This window comes from Anomaloglossus baeobatrachus, chromosome 11 (assembly GCF_048569485.1).
Source record: "Anomaloglossus baeobatrachus isolate aAnoBae1 chromosome 11, aAnoBae1.hap1, whole genome shotgun sequence".
Classification (NCBI taxonomy): domain Eukaryota; kingdom Metazoa; phylum Chordata; class Amphibia; order Anura; family Aromobatidae; genus Anomaloglossus; species Anomaloglossus baeobatrachus.
Window position 1 is genome coordinate 153,569,614 of NC_134363.1, and position 19,401 is coordinate 153,589,014.

At 43.7% G+C, this 19,401-nt stretch overlaps 1 protein-coding gene across 1 annotated transcript in view; it reads left to right on the forward strand.

The window, feature by feature from the left end:
- Nucleotides 1–19,401, forward strand: part of PRKCZ (protein kinase C zeta) — a 192,016-nt gene that overhangs the window by 23,400 nt on the left and 149,215 nt on the right. The window contains exon 3 of the mRNA XM_075328752.1: nt 3,648–3,769. Within this exon, the coding sequence (XP_075184867.1) occupies nt 3,648–3,769 (122 nt within the window). The remainder of the gene's footprint in view (nt 1–3,647; nt 3,770–19,401) is intronic.

Below are 19,401 nucleotides of genomic sequence, written 5' to 3' on the forward strand. Positions count from 1 at the left end.
AGTGGATGCGATCGGGTGTGTGTGAGTGGATGCGATCGGGTGTGTGTGAGTGGATGCGATCGGGTGTGTGTGAGTGGATGCGATCGGGTGTGTGAGTGTCGGCAGAGGAGCACGGCGTGCTGGAGGAGGCTGGGAGCAGAGAGGCTGATCATGTGGAAGGCTGGGAGGAGAGAGGCTGATGCTGGGGGAGGCTGGGAGGGGGAGGCTGGGACGAGGGAGGCTGATGCTGGTGGAGGCTGATGCTTGGGGAGGCTGATGCTGGGGGAGGCTGGAAGGAGAGAGGCTAATGCTGGTGGAGGCTAATGCTGGTGGAGGCTAATGCTGGTGGAGGCTAATGCTGGTGGAGGCTGATGCTTGGGGAGGCTGATGCTGGGGGAGACTGGGAGGGGAAGGCTGATGCTGAGGGAGGCTGGGAGGGGGAGGCTGGGAGGAAGGAGGCTGGGAGGAGAGAGGCTGATCCTGGGGAAGGCTGGGAACGGGAGGCTGATGCTGAGGGAGGCTGGAAGGAGAGAGGCTGATGCTGGGGGAGGCTGGAAGGAGAGAGGTTGATGCTGGTGGAGGCTGATGCATGGGGAGGCTGATGCTGGGGGAGACTGGGAGCGGAAGGCTGATGCTGAGGGAGGCTGGGAGGGGGAGGCTGGGAGGAGAGAGGCTGATCCTGGGGAAGGCTGGGAAGGGGAGGCTGATGCTGAGGGAAGCTGGAAGGAGAGAGGCTGATGCTGGGGGAGGCTGGAAGGAGAGAGGCTGAGGCTGGGAGGAGAGAGGCTGATGCTGGGGAAGGCTGATGCTGAGGGAGGCTGGGAGGGGAAAGCTGATGCTGGGGAAGGCTGGGAGGACGGAGGCTGGGAGGAGAGAGGCTGATCCTGGGGAAGGCTGGGAGAGGGAGGCTGATGCTGGAGGAGGCTGGAAGGAGAGAGGCTGATGCTGGCGGAGGCTGATGCTGGGGGAGGCTGGAAGGAGAGAGGCTGATGCTGGTGGAGGCTGATGCTTGGGGAGGCTGGGAGAGGGAGGCTGATGCTGAGGGAGGCTGGGAGGAGGGAGGCTGGGAGAGGTAGGCTGAGAGAAGAGAGGCTGATGCACACACACGCGCGCGCACTGCACAACACACCACACACACACACACACACACACACACACACACACACTGGGAACCACAAACAACTGCCCTACACAGACACCCACACACACAGACAACGCTGCACACACACAACACCCAACACACAAACACCGCGGCACACACAAATATACGCACATACCGCACAACACACACATTGCACAAAACATACCTCCCCCCAAAACACACCACACACACAAACCGCGCAACACACACACAACGCTACAGACACACAGCGCTCCACAAACAACGCAACACACGCAACACACATACAACACCGCTCTCACCCCCCGCCACACCCAGAACATGTACAGCGCCTACACAAACACTTGGTAACTACACACAACAACATCTCTCTATATATATATATATATATATATACAAAAATCATACATGAACTACACAATACGTAGATTCTAGAATACCCGATGCGTAGAATCGGGCCACCTTCTAGTATATATATATATATATATATATATAGCAAGAAAGCCTGCGGAGACACCATCACATGTTTCTCAACGCTGGCAGCAAACTAGCCAGGTCTTTCACCGGGAAGGAACAACCACGGGAAGGGCAGTCTCCAGTCAAGGAGACCACCTATCCACCTATGCCAAACATGGTATCCATCCACAGACAGCCGTTTCGGGGTATTTGCCCCTCATCAGTGTGGAGTAGGAATCTGGCTAGTGGGACATTGCCTAGTAAAAGACTATGTGAGCAAGGATGGTTGACCTTAGGGAGATCAACATCCACCACTGCGGAGACACCATCACGTGTTTCTCAACGCAGTGATTCTAGAGCAATGCCCCCTGGGAAATATTCAAAGCAAGAAAGCCGTGGTTGTTCCTTCCCGGTGAAAGACCTGGCTAGTTTGCTGCCAGCGTTGAGAAACATGTGATGGTGTCTCCGCAGGCTTTCTTGCTTTGAATATTTCCCAGGGGGCATTGCTCTAGAATCACTGCGTTGAGAAACACGTGATGGTGTCTCCGCAGTGGTGGATGTTGATCTCCCTAAGGTCAACCATCCTTGCTTATATATATATATATATATATATATATATTTATGAATGCTTTTGTTTCTTACTAATATAAAATATATATATTATATTATTATATTTCCGTGATTTCCCTTAATACAATGTGTAAGCACGTGTACTTTAAAGATGGCTCCTATATCCTGGACAACACCCGAGATGATTAGCACAAGGTAGAATATCCAAAGTTTGGAACAACCAATCCAGTAGAGACTACGCAAATTGCTACACTCCCTGAGCTCGACCTGTGATATTTGATTGGACTTTATTTTGTCTACACCCTTTTTTCTTATCTAGAACTATAAACGTTTTGGGAACAATAAACGAGCAGAATTCCTTTGGCGTCCGTCATGGAAGGAAGCTCATAACCGATTTAAGTCTGCTATTTCTTCCTACATGCACGCATGGCATCCCAGATAATCTGAAAACGGCAGTCCGACCTTAAGAGACCCTTTGTAGTCTCACCTCAACAACTGTAGCTTTGCAGCGCTGGGGTCCTGGGTTCAAATCCCACCAAGGACATCATCTGCAAGGAGTTTGTATGTTCTTCCCGTGATTGCATGGGTTACCTCCTGGTTTTCCGGTTTCTTCCCACACTCCAAAGACCTAGTGATAGGGATTGTAGATTGTGAGCCCCAATGGGGACAGTGATGAGGATGTATGTAAAGCGCTTCAGAAGTATTGGCGCTATATGAGTGAATAAATATTCTTATTATTAATAATAATATTTGGGCGCTGTTGCTTCATCTCTACATCTGGAATCAAGAAAAACTTATCAGCCACTCTACCACTGACTGCCATTCCTGGTATAAGGAATGGGATGCACGGATCAGAGTCCAGCTGGTCACCTGAAGAAACAATAAAAAAAAAAAAATCCAGCAATCCCAAACGATAAATTCCAAGCCTTATTTCACGTTTTAAACAGATGACGCGTTTCGGATCTAACAGATTTGAGATATGAATAAGGATCTGTTGGATCCGAAACGCGTCATGTTTCCCTTTTTAATGGTGTGTAAACCGTGGAATTTTAAAATGTGAAAGTCTTGGAAATGCTGGATTTTTCTACATGTGGAATATTGTGGACTTTTTAATAATTTGTGGATCCTGCAGTTTCCCTTTTTGGATCTTGAGAGTAATGGCTGACGCCGGTGAGTTTCGCCGACTGCACCATCTCCTAATATTCGGTCTGCAGCCCTTTATATCCCAACCTACTTTCTGCCTTATAATTAATATTATTGCTTTTATTTCAACACCTTTTTGGAAGCCAGGAGCATTACATTGTGTGAGCTCCTTTTATGAGGTTTCGTGCGCTATTAATACATGTGGTAAGTGTAGGAGCCGATACATACCAGGGATTAATATCCTGTACAACATTGTGATGATATCACTCGCAGTGTAACACGCCCTGGGCTGTAAATGTTAATGCTCTGACTTTTTCCTTCGAATATCAATTCATCTTACCATTCTGACTGTTGTGGTTTTTTTCTTGTGTTTTTGCAGAGATATTCTGATCACTCGCCTGGGAGCTTCGATGAGTTATGAAGAACTGTGCGATGAAGTGCGGGAGATGTGCAGCCTACACCAGGGGCAGCCCATTACACTGAAGTGGATTGATGATGAAGGTATTTGGGGTGGACGTCTCATTTTCAGTGAATGAAGTCTTGTTCCTACACATGACTCCTGCTTGTACCAAGATGGATATGGACATCCTCCCACCACGTATTTTATATTCCGTAACGGTAGTCGAATCTGAGCAAATCTGTAAGCGCTAGTTCTGCACCCTCCTAACGTTACTGTTCCTGATCTACGAGGAAAATGCCCTCCAACTGATGGCCTAGGAGGCCAGGCCGTCAATTCATGACTGGAAGAGACCTTTACATGGCATTTTGCGACTGAGCACAATACATGGACAGCACCATGCTTGACTGCCCAGAATTCCAGTATTAAAGGGAACCATTCATCAGATTTGGCGACTATAAGCTACGGTCAGACTGTTGTATATAAAGAGCCCAGGACACTGTGTAGAACGTAAAAAACACTTAAGGGGACAGTCTGATCCGACGAGTGTCGCTACTCTGCGGTCTGGTGTCTCCTCTCTGGTCCAGCGCCTACTCTTTGCGGCGATCGCTGTCCTCCTCCTTCTGAGGCACGTGTGCATGAGGCGTCCTATGTCATGCACACTAGCTAGCATTGCAGTCCTGCGCAGGCGCACTGTGATCTGCCCTACTCAGGGCACATCAAAATATGGTAGAGTGCATGCGCGGGTGATCTTTAACCTTTCCTTGCGCATGCGCATTACAGTACTTTTGATCTGCCCTCAGCAAGCAGATCAATCTGCGCCTGCGCAGGACCACAGTGTCTGCTTGTGTGGATGACGTACACGCGTTATCCACACTGGGCTGGGTAGAAGGAGGACTGAGATCGCAGATGAGGAGGCACCAGACCAGAAAGAGGAGGCGCCGGACCAGAGAGCAGCGACACTTATCAGACTGGACCGCCCTGTAGGTGAGTATTATAAGTGTTGTTTTTTTTGGTTTGTTTTTTTTGTTATACAGTGCGGCCTGGGAACTTATACAGTATTCTCGAATGCTGTATATATAAGAAATCATTGGTGGTGGCCACAGCTTAGTCGTCAAATCGGGTGACCGGTTCCTTTTAAATCTGCCCCATGTGTCCAAAACTATGTAGTCTCTGGAGGCCAAACGGAATCCTAGTTAAAAAAAACTTTTGATTCCACTCCATTGGGGATTCCATCTAAACCCTGTGGGGTTTTTTTTTTTTTTTTTTGGGTGTATTTAGATGGAAACCCCAATGGAGTCATGAATGTGAAGACTAAATGCAGTGTGAAAACAGCCTTATGGTCTGATCACGCTATGTCTTTTTATACCATTTTTACAGCGAATCCCCCATTAAAAACGCTGGGATAAATGCTCCGAAAAAGGTCAGAAAGAACTGTCCTATTCATTTGTATGGAAGAACAGCTTACTCTTTTATATTCTGATTTTTGAAAATCTTTTAAAATGAATCTGACAGTAGGGTTGAGCCTCCTACGCCATCTACATGAGCATGCAGGTCATAGAGGATAAAATGATACGGTCGTTCAGTAAGGGAAATGATGTCTACCAAAGACAATAGGATAAAACCTGCCACACACTTCCTTGGTCTCCTAGATATCAGTCACCACTCACGTCCATTGTTTCCAATGCGTTTCATTAAGATATGACTCGGGGGATCCGGCGGTCAAAGGTACAGTGATATTGAGACCATGTCCATGTGGTCCTCAGACAGTGAAACCATTGCTTTATTATCATTCAGCTTAGGTGTTTTGGGCATGCATCTTGCTGGTTTTTGCTTTAATTACACAGCTTAGTGTGTTAGGTGGGCTATGTGACCGTGGTACCTGTTCACACAGGTTTTTTCTGTAGAAGTTTGTCATTTGGGTGCTCCATTTTTAACAGTGTTTAATAAAAGTTAAGTTTTAGCCATATTTTCTACCCCCGCTGGGATTAAAAAGTACCTTGATATGAACAATCCAACATATTATTTCAGAGAAATCCACGATTTCAGATCTAGGGGCCGATGTTGAAGTAATTCTCACTTCAAGTAAAAAGTTCTGGGGTTTATTTTAAGATGCTGGTGAGAATTAAAGCACTACACAGGCAAGTGATTTCCAAAGCTTTCCAAATGAGTTTTTAATGAGAATAGTCTTTCTATAATCTTCAGAAATATACCATACCATGCATAAATTTAGGCATTTCTTACATAATGGCAAATAGTAGAATACATAACTGCATAATAAGTAAAGACACTCCCAGCATCCACCCAACATAGCCACATCCTCTGAACAAGTCTTTGTTTGAAAGTGGGTGATACCATTGTTGGACATGTAGATCGCGAGAACAGACTTTCAGTCATTACATGTAATAATAAACATTAAAAGATCAAAACCACAATAATACAAACAGGTTATGCAGGGAGTATAATAACAAAAGCTAGGAAGGGAGACGGGAAAAGGCTGTCCCTGGATATCCCTAAGGTAGCTCTCACTACCTAGCAATGGAGGGTATGACGCCGTAAGGGTTGTGGCGGCCCCATTCACCGACGGGAGATCCTAAATGACCCTAAAAAGACCCTGCATAGATCAAGCACCAAAATATTAGAAAAGCCTCATCAAAGATAAGATGGAGACAGAAAACTTATCTGGAAGGTCCACGACAAATTCCTGACGCGTTTCCTCCCATAGATGCCAGGGAATCATCAGGGGACATGCCCAGGAGGTATCACCCTCACACACCACTGCTCTGGTGCCCTAAGGAGGAGCTCGTATCTATATTGGACCTCCTGGGCATGTCCCCTGATGATTCCCTGGCATCTATGGGAGGAAACGCGTCAGGAATTTGTCGTGGACCTTCCAGATAAGTTTTCTGTCTCCATCTTATCTTTGATGAGGCTTTTCTAATATTTTGGTGCTTGATCTATGCAGGGTCTTTTTAGGGTCATTTACGGTCTCCCGTCGGTGAATGGGGGCGCCACAACCCTTAGGGCGCCATACCCTCCATTGCTAGATGGGGAGAGCTACCTTAGGGATATCCAGGGACAGCCTTTTCCCGTCTCCCTTCCTAGCTTTTGTTGTTATACTCCCTGCATAACCTGTTGTTTGAATTATTGTGGTTTTGATCTTTTAATGTTTATTATTAAGTTATTTTTTTAATGGGGATTAATTTTTGGTTTTCCGGACTTCCTCCCCTTTTCTCATTGGCTGTGGCCTGGTTTAAGCAGTCATTACATGTCTCACACTGGTAACACATCCTTTCCTTTACAATAAGCCCTGGAGGCAGATTCTCAGGGAGATCTATGTTCGGCCCATAGATCCGAACAGCTCATTTACATATTAAGAAGAATATGGATTGTGTAAAGCCACAACTAAGGCCCCTTTCACACATCAGTTTTTTATCCATCAGTCACAATCCGTTTTGTGACTGATCCGTTGCAGATTGTGGTAAAACTGATGTGACGGATCCCTGTAAAGGGGCCTAAGCTATAAGGGTATCATGTAGAACGGCTGCATCCTTGTGTAGCTACACAAGTCGAAGAGGAATGGGGATTATGCCGTGTGGAGAGACCAACCAGATTAGTTTCCAAATTATTTATTAGTTGACGCGTTTCAACCAGAACCTTCACCCTCAGGACAAAATCACAATTACCAATTGGGTAATGGGGGAATGGGAATACCCGAAAAAAGGAGGCCTTAGTAAGAGGCAATATCTGAACCAGGACATATCAACAATAATATATACCATCAGTGGGGTTGTGCAAGGATATGGAAATATTCCTTCAGATACTTTATTGTAGCAATAATTGAAGTATCGCTCATATACACTTTTGAAATAACATATCCAATGCCATACTCTGTTATCAGCCACTGGGTTGCCGCTGCCTTGATCCATTTCTACATGCGAATACAGTAGTTGTGACTTTCACAACTACAGTTGGTGAGTATTATTGCTCCCCCTCCTTTGCCCTGTGCCTATAAGGGTAAGACCCTATTGCGCTTATTTTTCCACAGCTTTTGTTCAATACTCTGATAAGTCACAGATAAGGAGTCATTGTGGTTGGTAATGGTTATAGAAGAGATAAAGGTTGCCTATTTATGGAACTTGGGTGCATTAGACACATTCATACATGTACCTTTTTGGAGTGCCGCTTCCATCTGTCCTGCCCATACATTCCACAGGCTGTATAGATTTGAGGATGGATCCTGTATGGAGATTTGTGAAGACTCTCAAGGGTTAGGCTGGCTGCTGACTGGTACCGGAGTATGGCACTATATTAACGGGGTAATCAAAGGTGTGTGTGTGTGTGTGTGTGTGTGTGTGTGTGTTTGTTTTCTCCAAAGGGTTTAGACATTGTAGAAAAATTTAACAAAAAAATCAAATAGGAGTGATACTTTCCGATCCTTGCCTCTCCAGATTCGACCCTTGCACAGTCCCATAGTTATTGGTTCCATCTAGTCATGAAGAAAATTGCAGGAAATGCTACCCGTGATGGACATTTCATCTATTTATATGTTGAGAATGGACCAGGACATAGGAACTCATTGAGAGTTGCAATAAGACTTGGGGGAATGTGAGGGTGAGTATTACTACTATTAGACAAGTCCCTTACATTGAGAATACTATAGACTTCGGTACAGTTCTTGGGGTGATGCAGTACACCACCGGCAGACAGACAGGAAAGACACTGTGCAAAAACAATATATGGGCCCTCTGCAGTCCAAAAACTCATCATAATGCAAAATTACAACTGGATTGGAGGTAGAAAAGGGTCCCCTAACTCCTTTGGGTCCCTGCAAGAACAGTATACGGTCCCTTTGCAGTCCAACAGTTCATCATAATGCACAATTTCACCTTTATTGGAGGTATCTCTTGGACCACCGTGTGGTCGTACAGGTTTCACCAATATGTCCGCTCCTTCATTACACTTAATACACACATTACCTATGCATGAGCAGCGTATAGGGGCTCATTTTAATGATGTCTAAGGCTACTAATATTTTGAGCCATGGGTAATGGTTTTCCTCTTTCTAACCACTTGTATAGTCACAGCCATCATTACTCGCCTAATCAAACACACAGGCGGCCGTCCAGTGTACAGTAATGATATTTGGTTTCTGCAGAACTAGACAAGCACTAGAAAGTCAATGTTCCGAAAACATTAGTTGTTGCTTCCTAATTATTATTATTTTTTTTTTTTTTAATGATCATTTTCAGATCCTGCTGGTGCTATTTTGGTTGCAGCAATCTGAAAATCCTTTTTTTATTTTTATTATTATTATTATTATTATTATTATTATTAATTATTATTAGTAACGCTTTCATGTAAAGGGAGGCTGTGACATTGAGATTGCCGTCCAATCTGTAATCTGCATGATACAGGGGATGAGGAGCGGAGCGGATTATCTAGTTTTTTTGGAAAAGATTCAGTATATTTTGTATATTATTCATGTGAAAAAAAAGCTAATTCTGAGCTTACAAAATTGGTCAGATCTACTCAAGTGACTGTATGACTGATGGAATCACCAAAATGACCAAAAATCCCCAAATAAATAGTCATCAGTCCTCTTGTGCCCTATATGATGCTGTCAGATTGGACTATATTTTCAGTGACATGTTCCCTTTTTAAAACCTTTTTATAAAGCTGATTTTATTTTATTTATTTTTTTTTCTGCTGCGTTCTTCCAAGTAACATATACAGTGGAACCTCGCTTAACGAGTAACCCAGTTAGCGAGTATTTCACCTAATGAGCAAAGCTTTCTGTAAATTTGTAACTCTGTTTACGAGAAGGCTTTGCTGTACGAGCAAAATACTCACCGCACACACTTCCGGTTCCGTACAGCCACCGCGCTCTAACCCGCACTTGCAATCCACATAAGCACGCACGCACACACAAACAAACAAACATGCACGCACACACACATATTATGCTCACCTTACCTTCCATTCCCTCGCCGGCTTCCTGGAACTTGCATGTATCGGGTAACCAAGGTGACCGATGCCGGACCTTCCGCACTCAGCGCGCTGATGTCAAAGGCAGGAGCCGCTTGCTTCTAATTGGCCAGTGCGCTGTCTTTGAGTAGTGGCTGACAGGGGAAGGTCCTCCCTCCACAGGATGTGTATCGGGTAACCATCGCGATGAGGGAGGAACTTCCCCTGTCAGGCGCTACTCAAAGGCAGCGCTCTGGCCAATCAGAGGCAAGCGGCTCCTGTCTTTGATGTCAGCGCGCTGAGTGCGGGAGGTCCGGCATCGGTTGCCTTGGTTATCCGATACACGTCTTGTACGGGCGCACTGCAAGTTCCAGGAGACCTTCGAGGGAACGGAAGGTAAGGTGAGCAGCATAATCTGTGTGTTTGTGTGTGTTTGTACGAGTATGGAATGGGACAACAGGGGACCAAGATGGGACATTTAACAAGTTGTGGAACGAATTGTCTGCATTGCAATGATTTCCTATGGGAATTCTTGTTTTGCTGAACGAGTAACTTGGTTAACAAGCACAGTCCCAGAACGGATTGTTCTCGATAACCAAGCTTCCACTGTATTCTCCTTTTTAATCTCTGCATGGCTTTGCTAGGCAATGATTAATCTGCCCACTGGGTGCAGTGGCCGCTCCTCTCACACCATATTTCCAAGTACTGATTGGTTGTTTGAAAATTTTTGAACTTCAAAGGGTTATTATTTCAATCATTTAAAGAGAATCAGCAACTTTTGTAATATATCTTATCAGAGAAATCTCTGCTTTTCTCCTTCTGGATTGATATTTAACTCTCCATTCATCAGTAAAGTCTGTGTTCAGTGAAGACAGACTTTCTTGTTACTGATATAGGAAACGACAGTTGGTGCTTTTAAAATTCTATGAAGGGAGGAGGTAAAGCCACAGACATTCTACTGCAAGTTCCTCTGAAGCAAGGTACACTTCTCCATAGAATCTTATGAGCACCAACTGTCATCTCTTGTCCAAGTAATGAGAAAATCTGTATTCAACAAGCACAGATTTTACCTGTGAGTTGACAATAAAACATCAGGAGGAGAAAGAAGCAGATTTCAATATATAAGTGTGGGTGTGGGTGTGGGTGTGGGTGTGGGTGTGGGTGTGGGTGTGGGTGTGGGTGTGGGTGTGGGTGTGGGTGTGGGTGTGGGTGTGGGTGTGGGTGTGGGTGTGTGTAGATATAGATAGATATAGATAGATATAGATAGATATAGATAGATATAGATAGATATAGATAGATATAGATAGATATAGATAGATATAGATAGATATATATAGATATATATAGATATGAGATAGATATATAGATATATATATATAATATATATATATATATATATATGTATGTATGTATATATGTATATGAGAGAGATATATAGATAGATATATCTATCTCTATCTATCTCTCTAATATTGTGTGTGTGTGTGTGTGTATATGTATAAAATATGTGTGTGTGTATGTATGTATGTATGTATATATATGTATGTATGTATGTATATGTTCATACTTTCATGTGTACTATTATTTATTTCCTTTTAACTTTAAATTGTAACAGGTGTTTTTATTTATCATTTTGTGCTGCTGCACCATTCAGCCCCAATGAGACTGCTACAGATGGCCATGTATAGCCATGCTGGCTTTTTCTAGCAGTCCAATAAAAAATGACACACACTAGGGTCTCGATCTTAGTTGTCAAACCCCAACCTGTTTGCGTAGTTATCACCAATCCTTTTTGGTAGACATGACTTTTCATGATGACTAGGAATGATCAAACCCCAACTGTAAAATTCAGGGCTCGTACTGAACACTGGCAGAGCAGCCAATCGGCAAGCTTTTACAGCATGGACACTTAAGGCCCCATCACAGCCATGTAAAGCGTGACTGTGATTGGCGGGCGCAGCACTGTAACATAAATTAAATAAAACAATGATGTGGGCTCCTACCCTATTTATTTATTTATTTTTATATTATATAACCAGTGCTGGTAAAGCAACAGCTGGAGGCTGCAATCCCCAGCGGTCTGCTTTACCGAGGCTGGTTATCAAAAATAGATGGGATCCAACACCGGTTTTTAAAATGAATTTTTAAAAAAATAATCATGGTGTCTGCTCTAGTTTTTATTTATTTTTTATTTATAACCAGAGAAGGGAAAACTGACAGCTGGGGTTTGGTATTATCAGGGTGGGAAGGGTCATGGTGAGTTGCCTGTCCCAGCCTTAAAATACCAGCCCACAGCCACCCCAGAATTGGCACAACGATTAAATGCCACAATTCTAGCACTTTACATTGCTCTTCCTGATTGCCCTGGTGTGGTGGCATTTGGGGTAATATATGAAGTTGATGACAGCTGTGATTTGTCATAAATCACAGCTGCCATCAAACCCTAGGTTAGTAATGATGAGGTGTCTGAGACACTCCCATTACTAACCTTTTAAGTCAAAAGAAATAAACACAAACACAGAAATTCTTTATTTGAAATAAATTGGTGAAAGATGGTGTCTTTTTTTTTTTTTTATTAACCCCAAAAACAGTCTCAGTCCAATGCAATCCACAACAACATCCATAGGCTGCAGTGGCAGAAAACGCAGCTGTTCACTGCAGCTTCCGAGACACACTGAGGCCAGTTGGGGAGCCTGACTGTGAGAAGCGGTGATGTCACTCAGTTCACCAGAGTTCACAGCTGGGGGCTCACATGGTACCAACGGGCTCTACCCCTCCTTTCTGTGTCCTGGGGGGTAATGTCCCGGAGGCTGCAGTGCGTGGTCGCATTTTCTGTCACTGCAGCCTCTGGATGTAACCGGGTCAAGGGACGTCATTGTGGATTATGTCGGACGAGTGGCGATGTTTTGAGGGTTAATAAATGGGTGAAAGAGGATGTCCTGTTTTAGTTATTTTATTTATTTTTGTTCATTGAGCCAAGGTAAAGCGGACAGCTGGTGGCTGGTATTAGGGGGGTGGGAAGGGCCTAGTTATTGGCCTGTCCCAGCCTAAAAATGCCAGCCTGCAGCTGCCCCAGAATTGGTGCATCCATTAGATGCACCAATTCTGGCATTTTACCCAGCTCATCCCAATTGCATTGGTGCGGTGGCAATCTGGGTTATATATGGTGTTGATGTCAGCTGTTATTTCTCAAATCACAGCTGCCATCAAGATCTAGCTAAATGATGGGGAGGAGTCTGAGACACCCCAGTTACTAACCCTGTAAGTCAAAAGAAATAAACAGAAAAAGCTTTTATTTGAAATAACAAAAAAAAATAATTCTGTTTTTTATTTCTTTTGACTAACAGGGTTAGTAATTGAGGTGTCTCATTGGACTCCTCCCCATCATTAAGCTAGGGCTTGTTGGCAGCTGTGATTTTTGATAAATAACAGCTGACATTAACCCCATATATTGCCCCGATTTTACCACTGCACCAGTGCATTTGGGATGAGCTGGGTAAAATGCCATCTAATGGATGCGCCAATTCTCGGGCAGCTGCAGTCTGGCATTTTTAGTCTGGGACAGGCCAATAACCATGGCTCTTCCCACCCTCCTAATACCAGCCCCCAGCTGTCAGCTTTACCTTGACTCGTTTTTTTACAAAAAAAAGTGGGGGATCCCCTCCTAGTTTTGATAAACTTTTCTCTAACCAATCACAGACATCAACACACAGGGTGGGGGAAGCAGTGCATATTCATGAAGTTTAATGACCAGGCCAGGAAAGGGCCCAGCGAAGTGTGTGTGAATTTATAACTGTTCTGCTCTTACCTCCATTTTGCTTCCTTTTTGCAGCCCCCTATCCTTTTATTACAGCCATTTTTCAGCACAGAAATTCGGGTCCCCACTGACTTGAATGGGATTTGGCATCCGAACCAAACTTTTTTTTCTTTGTTTTTCAAAGTCCGTGTGAATTCGTCGAACTTGAAAATCCACTGGCCTGCTAATCTCTGACAACAAAATTCATTTGAATAGGGTTTGTCATCTATGTACTGCAATACCAGAGACATCCTATGTATAAGGGTGGCAGTATCACTATATCAAAAAACACTACATTGAAAAAGGTGTTTTTGTTTTTATCACAGATTGTTCTTTACCTACACATTGGTGGCTAATGACAGTTGTTTGCTCTGCAGTGTCGGGGGTTTGCAGTAGGGCATTGGCGGTTTTCTAATCACTATCATTATATTATAGCCTGGGCGTCCGATCCTCCTAGGACTGCTGAGCGTTGTCCTGCGGGTGTCCTTGACTCGGGCTGACACTTGCTCCATCTTGCTCGCTGTCTCTGATATCGGTCTTGATCATGGCAGCTTCCCAACTGTTCTGTGATTCACTTGGTTGCATCAGTGATTTGTATTACATCGCCCTCCCTGGCTGTTTGATGATCTGGCGTTTTTCATTCCCTCTGCAGTTTTCGCCCTCTTTTAGAAGAGGTGATTACTAGCAGCTCAAATACTCTGGTTGGTGCCAGTGGGATTTAGAATGATTTTTTTTTTTTGTTGTCTCCCTCTATGCTTATACTTTTATCCCCTATGATCTCCCCAGCAATAAATAACTATACTAATTTCAAGCGGTTCTTAATTTTGGACTATTTTTGTTTGAGGGGTACCCGAATATTTGATTAATAGGTCATCTGTCCCATGGAACCCTCATACAGTGAGGGGAAAAAAAGTATTTAGTCAGCCTCCAAATTGTGCAATTTTCCCACTTAAAAAGATGAGGCCTGTAATTGACATCATAGGTAGACCACAACTATGAGAGACACAATAAATCCAGAAAATCACCGCGTCTGATTTGGCAAGATTTTTTTCTGCAAATTATGGTGGAAAATAAGTATTTAGTCACCTAAAAACATGCAAGATGTCTTACTCTCACAGACCTGTAACTTCTTCTTTAAGAGGCTCCTCTGTCCTCCACTCATTACCTGTAGTAATGGAACCTGTTTGAACTTATCAGTATAAAAGACGCCTGTCCGCAACTTCAAACAGTCACACTCCAAATTCCACTATGGTGAAGACCAAAGAGCTGTCAAAGGATATCAGAAACCAAATTGTAGCCCTGCACCAGGCTGGGAAGACTGAATCTGCAAAAGGCAAGCAGCTTGGTGTGATGAAATCAATAATAAGAAAAGGGAAGACATACAAGACTACTGATAATCTCTCTCGATTTTTGGCTTCACTGAAGATCTCGCCTCGTGGGGTCAAAATGATCACAAGAACTGTGAGCAAAAATCCCAGAACCACATGGGGGAACCTAGTGAATGACCTGCATAAAGCTGGGACCACCGTAACAAAGGCTACCATCAGTAACACACTACGCCACCAGGGACTCAGATCCTGCAGTACCAGATTTGTTCCCCTGCTTAAGCCAGTATATGTCCGGGCCTGTCAGAAGTTTGCTAGAGAGCATTTGGATTATCCAGAAGAGTATTGGGAGAATGTCATATGGTCTGATGAAACCGAAGTAGAACTGTTTGGTAGAAACACACCTCGTCATGTTTGGAGGAGACAGAATGCTGAATTGCATCCAAAGAACACCATACCTACTGTGAAGCATGGGGGTAGCAACATCATGCTTTTGGGACTGCTTCTCTGCAAAGGGACAAGGACGACTGATACGTGTACATGAAAGAATGAATGGGGCCATGTATCGTGAGATTTTTAGTTCCAACCTCATTCCATCAGCAAGGGCATTAAAGATGAAACGTGGCTGGGTCTTTCAGCTGGATAATGATCCCAAGCACACCGCCATGGCAACAAAGGAGTGGCTTCGTAAGAAGCATATGAAGGTCCTGGAGTGGCCTAGCCAGTCTCAAGATCTCAACCCCATAGAAAACGTTTGGAGGGAGTTGAAAGTCCGTGTTGCCCAGCGGCAGGCCCAAAACATCACTGCTCTAGAGGAGATCTGCATGGAGGAATGGGCCAACATACCACCAACAGTGTGTGCCGGCCTTGTGAAGACTCATAGAAAACGTTTCACCTCTAATTACCAACAAAGGATATAACAAAATATTGAGGTGAACTTTTGTTATTGACCAAATACTTAGTTTCCACCATAACTTGCAAGAAGAATCTTGCCAAATCAGACGCGGTGATTTTCTGAATTTGTTTACTCATTTTGTCTTTCATAGTTGTGGTCACCTATGATGTAAATTACAGGCAAATCTCATCTTTATAAGTGGGAGAACTTGCACAATTGGGGGCTGAATAAATACTCTTCCCCCCCCACCCCCACCCCACTGTAAGTAGTTGTAATTTATTGTATTTTATATTGCCAAAATGGTCAGCAAAATATTCTATTTTTCTTCAGGACCACTTTTTTGTGTGTGGGGGTCTCAAGTTTTTTTGTAGAAAATTTACAAAGTGTTGTTTGCCTAAACTGCTTCCAGGAGGTAAGGTGCTCTGTGCTGAGACACGCTAATAACATTGCAATAGCAAAATTCGTGAAAAGGAGGGCACATTTTTGCATTGCCCGTTTAGAAATAAAAATAATAAAATATATATAATATATATATATATATATATATATATATATATATATATATATAATATATATATGCATATGCACCGGCTTCAGTTCTGAGAGGAGGGTAGGATTATGGGCATGTGGAGCAGTGTAAGCAAGTGGAGTAATTTTTCTTTTAGTGGACCCACTGTTGGTGCAGGCTACCATATCGCGGGCAGAGCAGAAAACACAGCTGCCCTAGCTTGCGCCGGTGAGCTAAATGCACAGGCGCGAGAATATGGGCGGGTACGAGCGGTGAGGTCGACGCTGTGTATGACCTCACCAGCGTTATGCTCGTACCCGCCCATAATCTTGCTCCTGCGTATTTCGCTCTCCGGCGCCATCAAGGGCAGCTGTCTTCTACTCTGCCCGTGATATGGCAGAGCGAACTGCGCCTGCGCGAGCACACCTAACTGCACAGGCACGAGATTTGAAAATGCGACAAGGAGGATGACTGAGAGCGTCATCCTGTCAATCAAGACAGAAGGACGGCGATCAACGGCAGGAGGGGGGAAAGGAGCAGAAAATGAGCCCGCCCATCTGGCCAACCAAGGTAATTAGCAAACCTAAGGGCCAAGTTTTATAAAGTTATTTTTAGGGTCTGGAAGGGGAGTCAGGGTGCAAGATGCACCTTCATAGAATGAAGCCCAGGAGCTGCAGGAGGTGCAGAAGGTGAATTCTTTTAGTTTAATAGGGAAAAATCTGGTAACAGGTTCCCTTTAAGTTTAAAGGGAACCTGTCGCCACTTTTTTTGGTCTATAAGCTGCGGCCACCACCACTGGGCTCTTATATACAGCATTCTAACATGCTGTATATTAGAGCCCAGGCCGGGGGTATAACATAAAAAAAACACTCAATACTTACCTAACGGTCGCGCGGTGGGCCTTATGGGCGTCTCCGTTGTCCGGTGCCGGAGCCTCCTCTTTCGGTCATCTTTGTCCTTTTTCTGAAGCCTGTGTGCATGACGCGCCTATGTCATACACACTCGCCGGTCCTGCCAAGGCGCACTACAATGCTTTGATCTGCCCTGCTCAGGACCTGAATGCCAGCGAGTGTGGATGACATCGGACGCGTCATGCACCTCGGCTAGAGAAGGAGAACAAAGATGGCCAAAAGAGGCGGCGCCGGCACCAGACAACGGTGACTCCCATAAGGCCCACAGCACGACCATTAGGTAAGTATTAAAGTGTTTTTTTATGTTATACACCAGGCCTGGGCTCTTATATACAGCATGTTAAAATGTTGTATATAAGAGCCTGGTTGTGGTGGCCACAGCTTATAGGCAAAAAAAGTAGTGACCGGTTCCCTTTAAACCTTTTTTCCATTAGGTTTGTAAGAAAAGAAAAACAGAAATTTGCACTTTTTTTTTTTTAAAAAAAAAAAAAAAAAGTGCAAATTTGACATCTTTAGTGTTGAACAGTATCATCCAGAAAAGTAGTCTTGATAGTAAGGACACCTAAGGTATTAAAGTAGCCTGGCGTAATACGGTTATCTCCGATTCCCCAGCAAATATGATCCTCTGTCCCCGTATTAAGAGCTTTGCATAGCGGCATCAAATATTTAAGTGTTTTTCTTCCCAATCGCTCTTTTCCATAAACTTTAATAAAACGTAAAGTCGCAGAGCTGAATTTAAGATGTACAAATTTTCATCTAGTAAATTAATTTATAATTGGCTGGAGAGAATTTCAGGGCAGCGCCAGATGAAAATGTAGTTCTTCAGTGAATATTTCACGCACAAAATGAGATTCAATTAAATAATGGGGTGACTCGCCTCTCCCTGCTGGACCTTCACTAAAATCTATTACTGATGGGAAACACTTATTTCTTCTTTCAATAAATTTTCTTATCTAAGTTATTCCAAATGTGAATAATGGGTACATCAATGCTTTATTTTATAACTTGAGGGGAAAAAAAAGGTTTAGCAAAAAAAACCTCCTTTTTTCCCCGATTTTAAAAACCTGACTCCTTTAAATTCACTTAGTACAAACATTGCGATATTTTAGTTAACACTAATAAGGGTTAAAAAAAATCCCTAATCAATAATGGCAAATATTTTCCTTTAATTTACATCCCACCCACACATACCTTTTTTTTTTTTTTTTTTTTTTTTTTCCCTCCTTTCTCTTTTTTTTATTAAATTTGCAGATTACAATGGCACCATTGAAAAACACATTCTTTGACAAAAATGATCTTATACACTCCAACTTTCAACATGGCACAACTGTTTCTACAAAAATAATCTATTGTGAAAAACTAGAAAACTCTTCTCTTCGAGGTAGATTCACATAGGCGGTATTTGGTGTGGATTTTCCATGCAGATTTCGTATGCAAAATTAATCTTTTTTTTTTTTTTTTTTTAAATACTTATACTCTCGCCTGCTGTATATCACATAAGTGAGTACACCCCTCACGTTTTTTGTAAATATTTTATTATCTTTTCATGGGACAGCACTGAAGATCTAACCCTGTGATACAATGTACAGTGTCGGTGTGCAGCTTGTATGACAAGGTAAATGTGGTGTCCTCTAAATAACTCAACACGCAGCCACTATTGTCTAAACCGCATGTGACTCATTAGTATTACAAGGTCTCAGGTGTGAATGGGGGGGGGGGGGGGAGGGTGTTACATTTGGTGTTATCCCTCACACACACACTCATACTGGTCACTGGAAGTTCAGCATGGCTCCTCATGGGAAAGAGTTCCGAGGCTCTGAAAAAAAGAATTGTTGCTCTACATAATGATGGCCGAAGCTATAAGAAGATTGCCACCACCCTGACACTGAGCCGCAGCACGGTAGCCAAGACAATACAGCAGTTTAACAAGACAGGAACCACTCAGAACAGTCCTCGCCATGGCTGACCAAAGGAGTTGAGTGCATATGATCAGTTTGGTGGTTTGATGAGACCAAGATGAACTTATTTGGTTCAGATGGTGTCAAGCATGTGTAGCGGCAACCAGGTGAGGAATTCAAAGATAAGTGTGTCCTTCCTACAGTCAGGCATGGTGGTAGGAGTGTCATGGTTTGGGGCTGCATGACTGCTGCCGGCTGTGGGGAGCTACAGTTCATTGAGGGAACCATGAATGCCAACATGTACTTTGACATACTGAAGCAGAGCATGATCCCCCTTCCTTCCTAAACTGGGCCACAGGGCAATATTCCAACATAACGGTGCCAAGCACACCTCCAAGTTGACAAATAGCTTGCTAAAAAAACCTGAAGGTTAAGG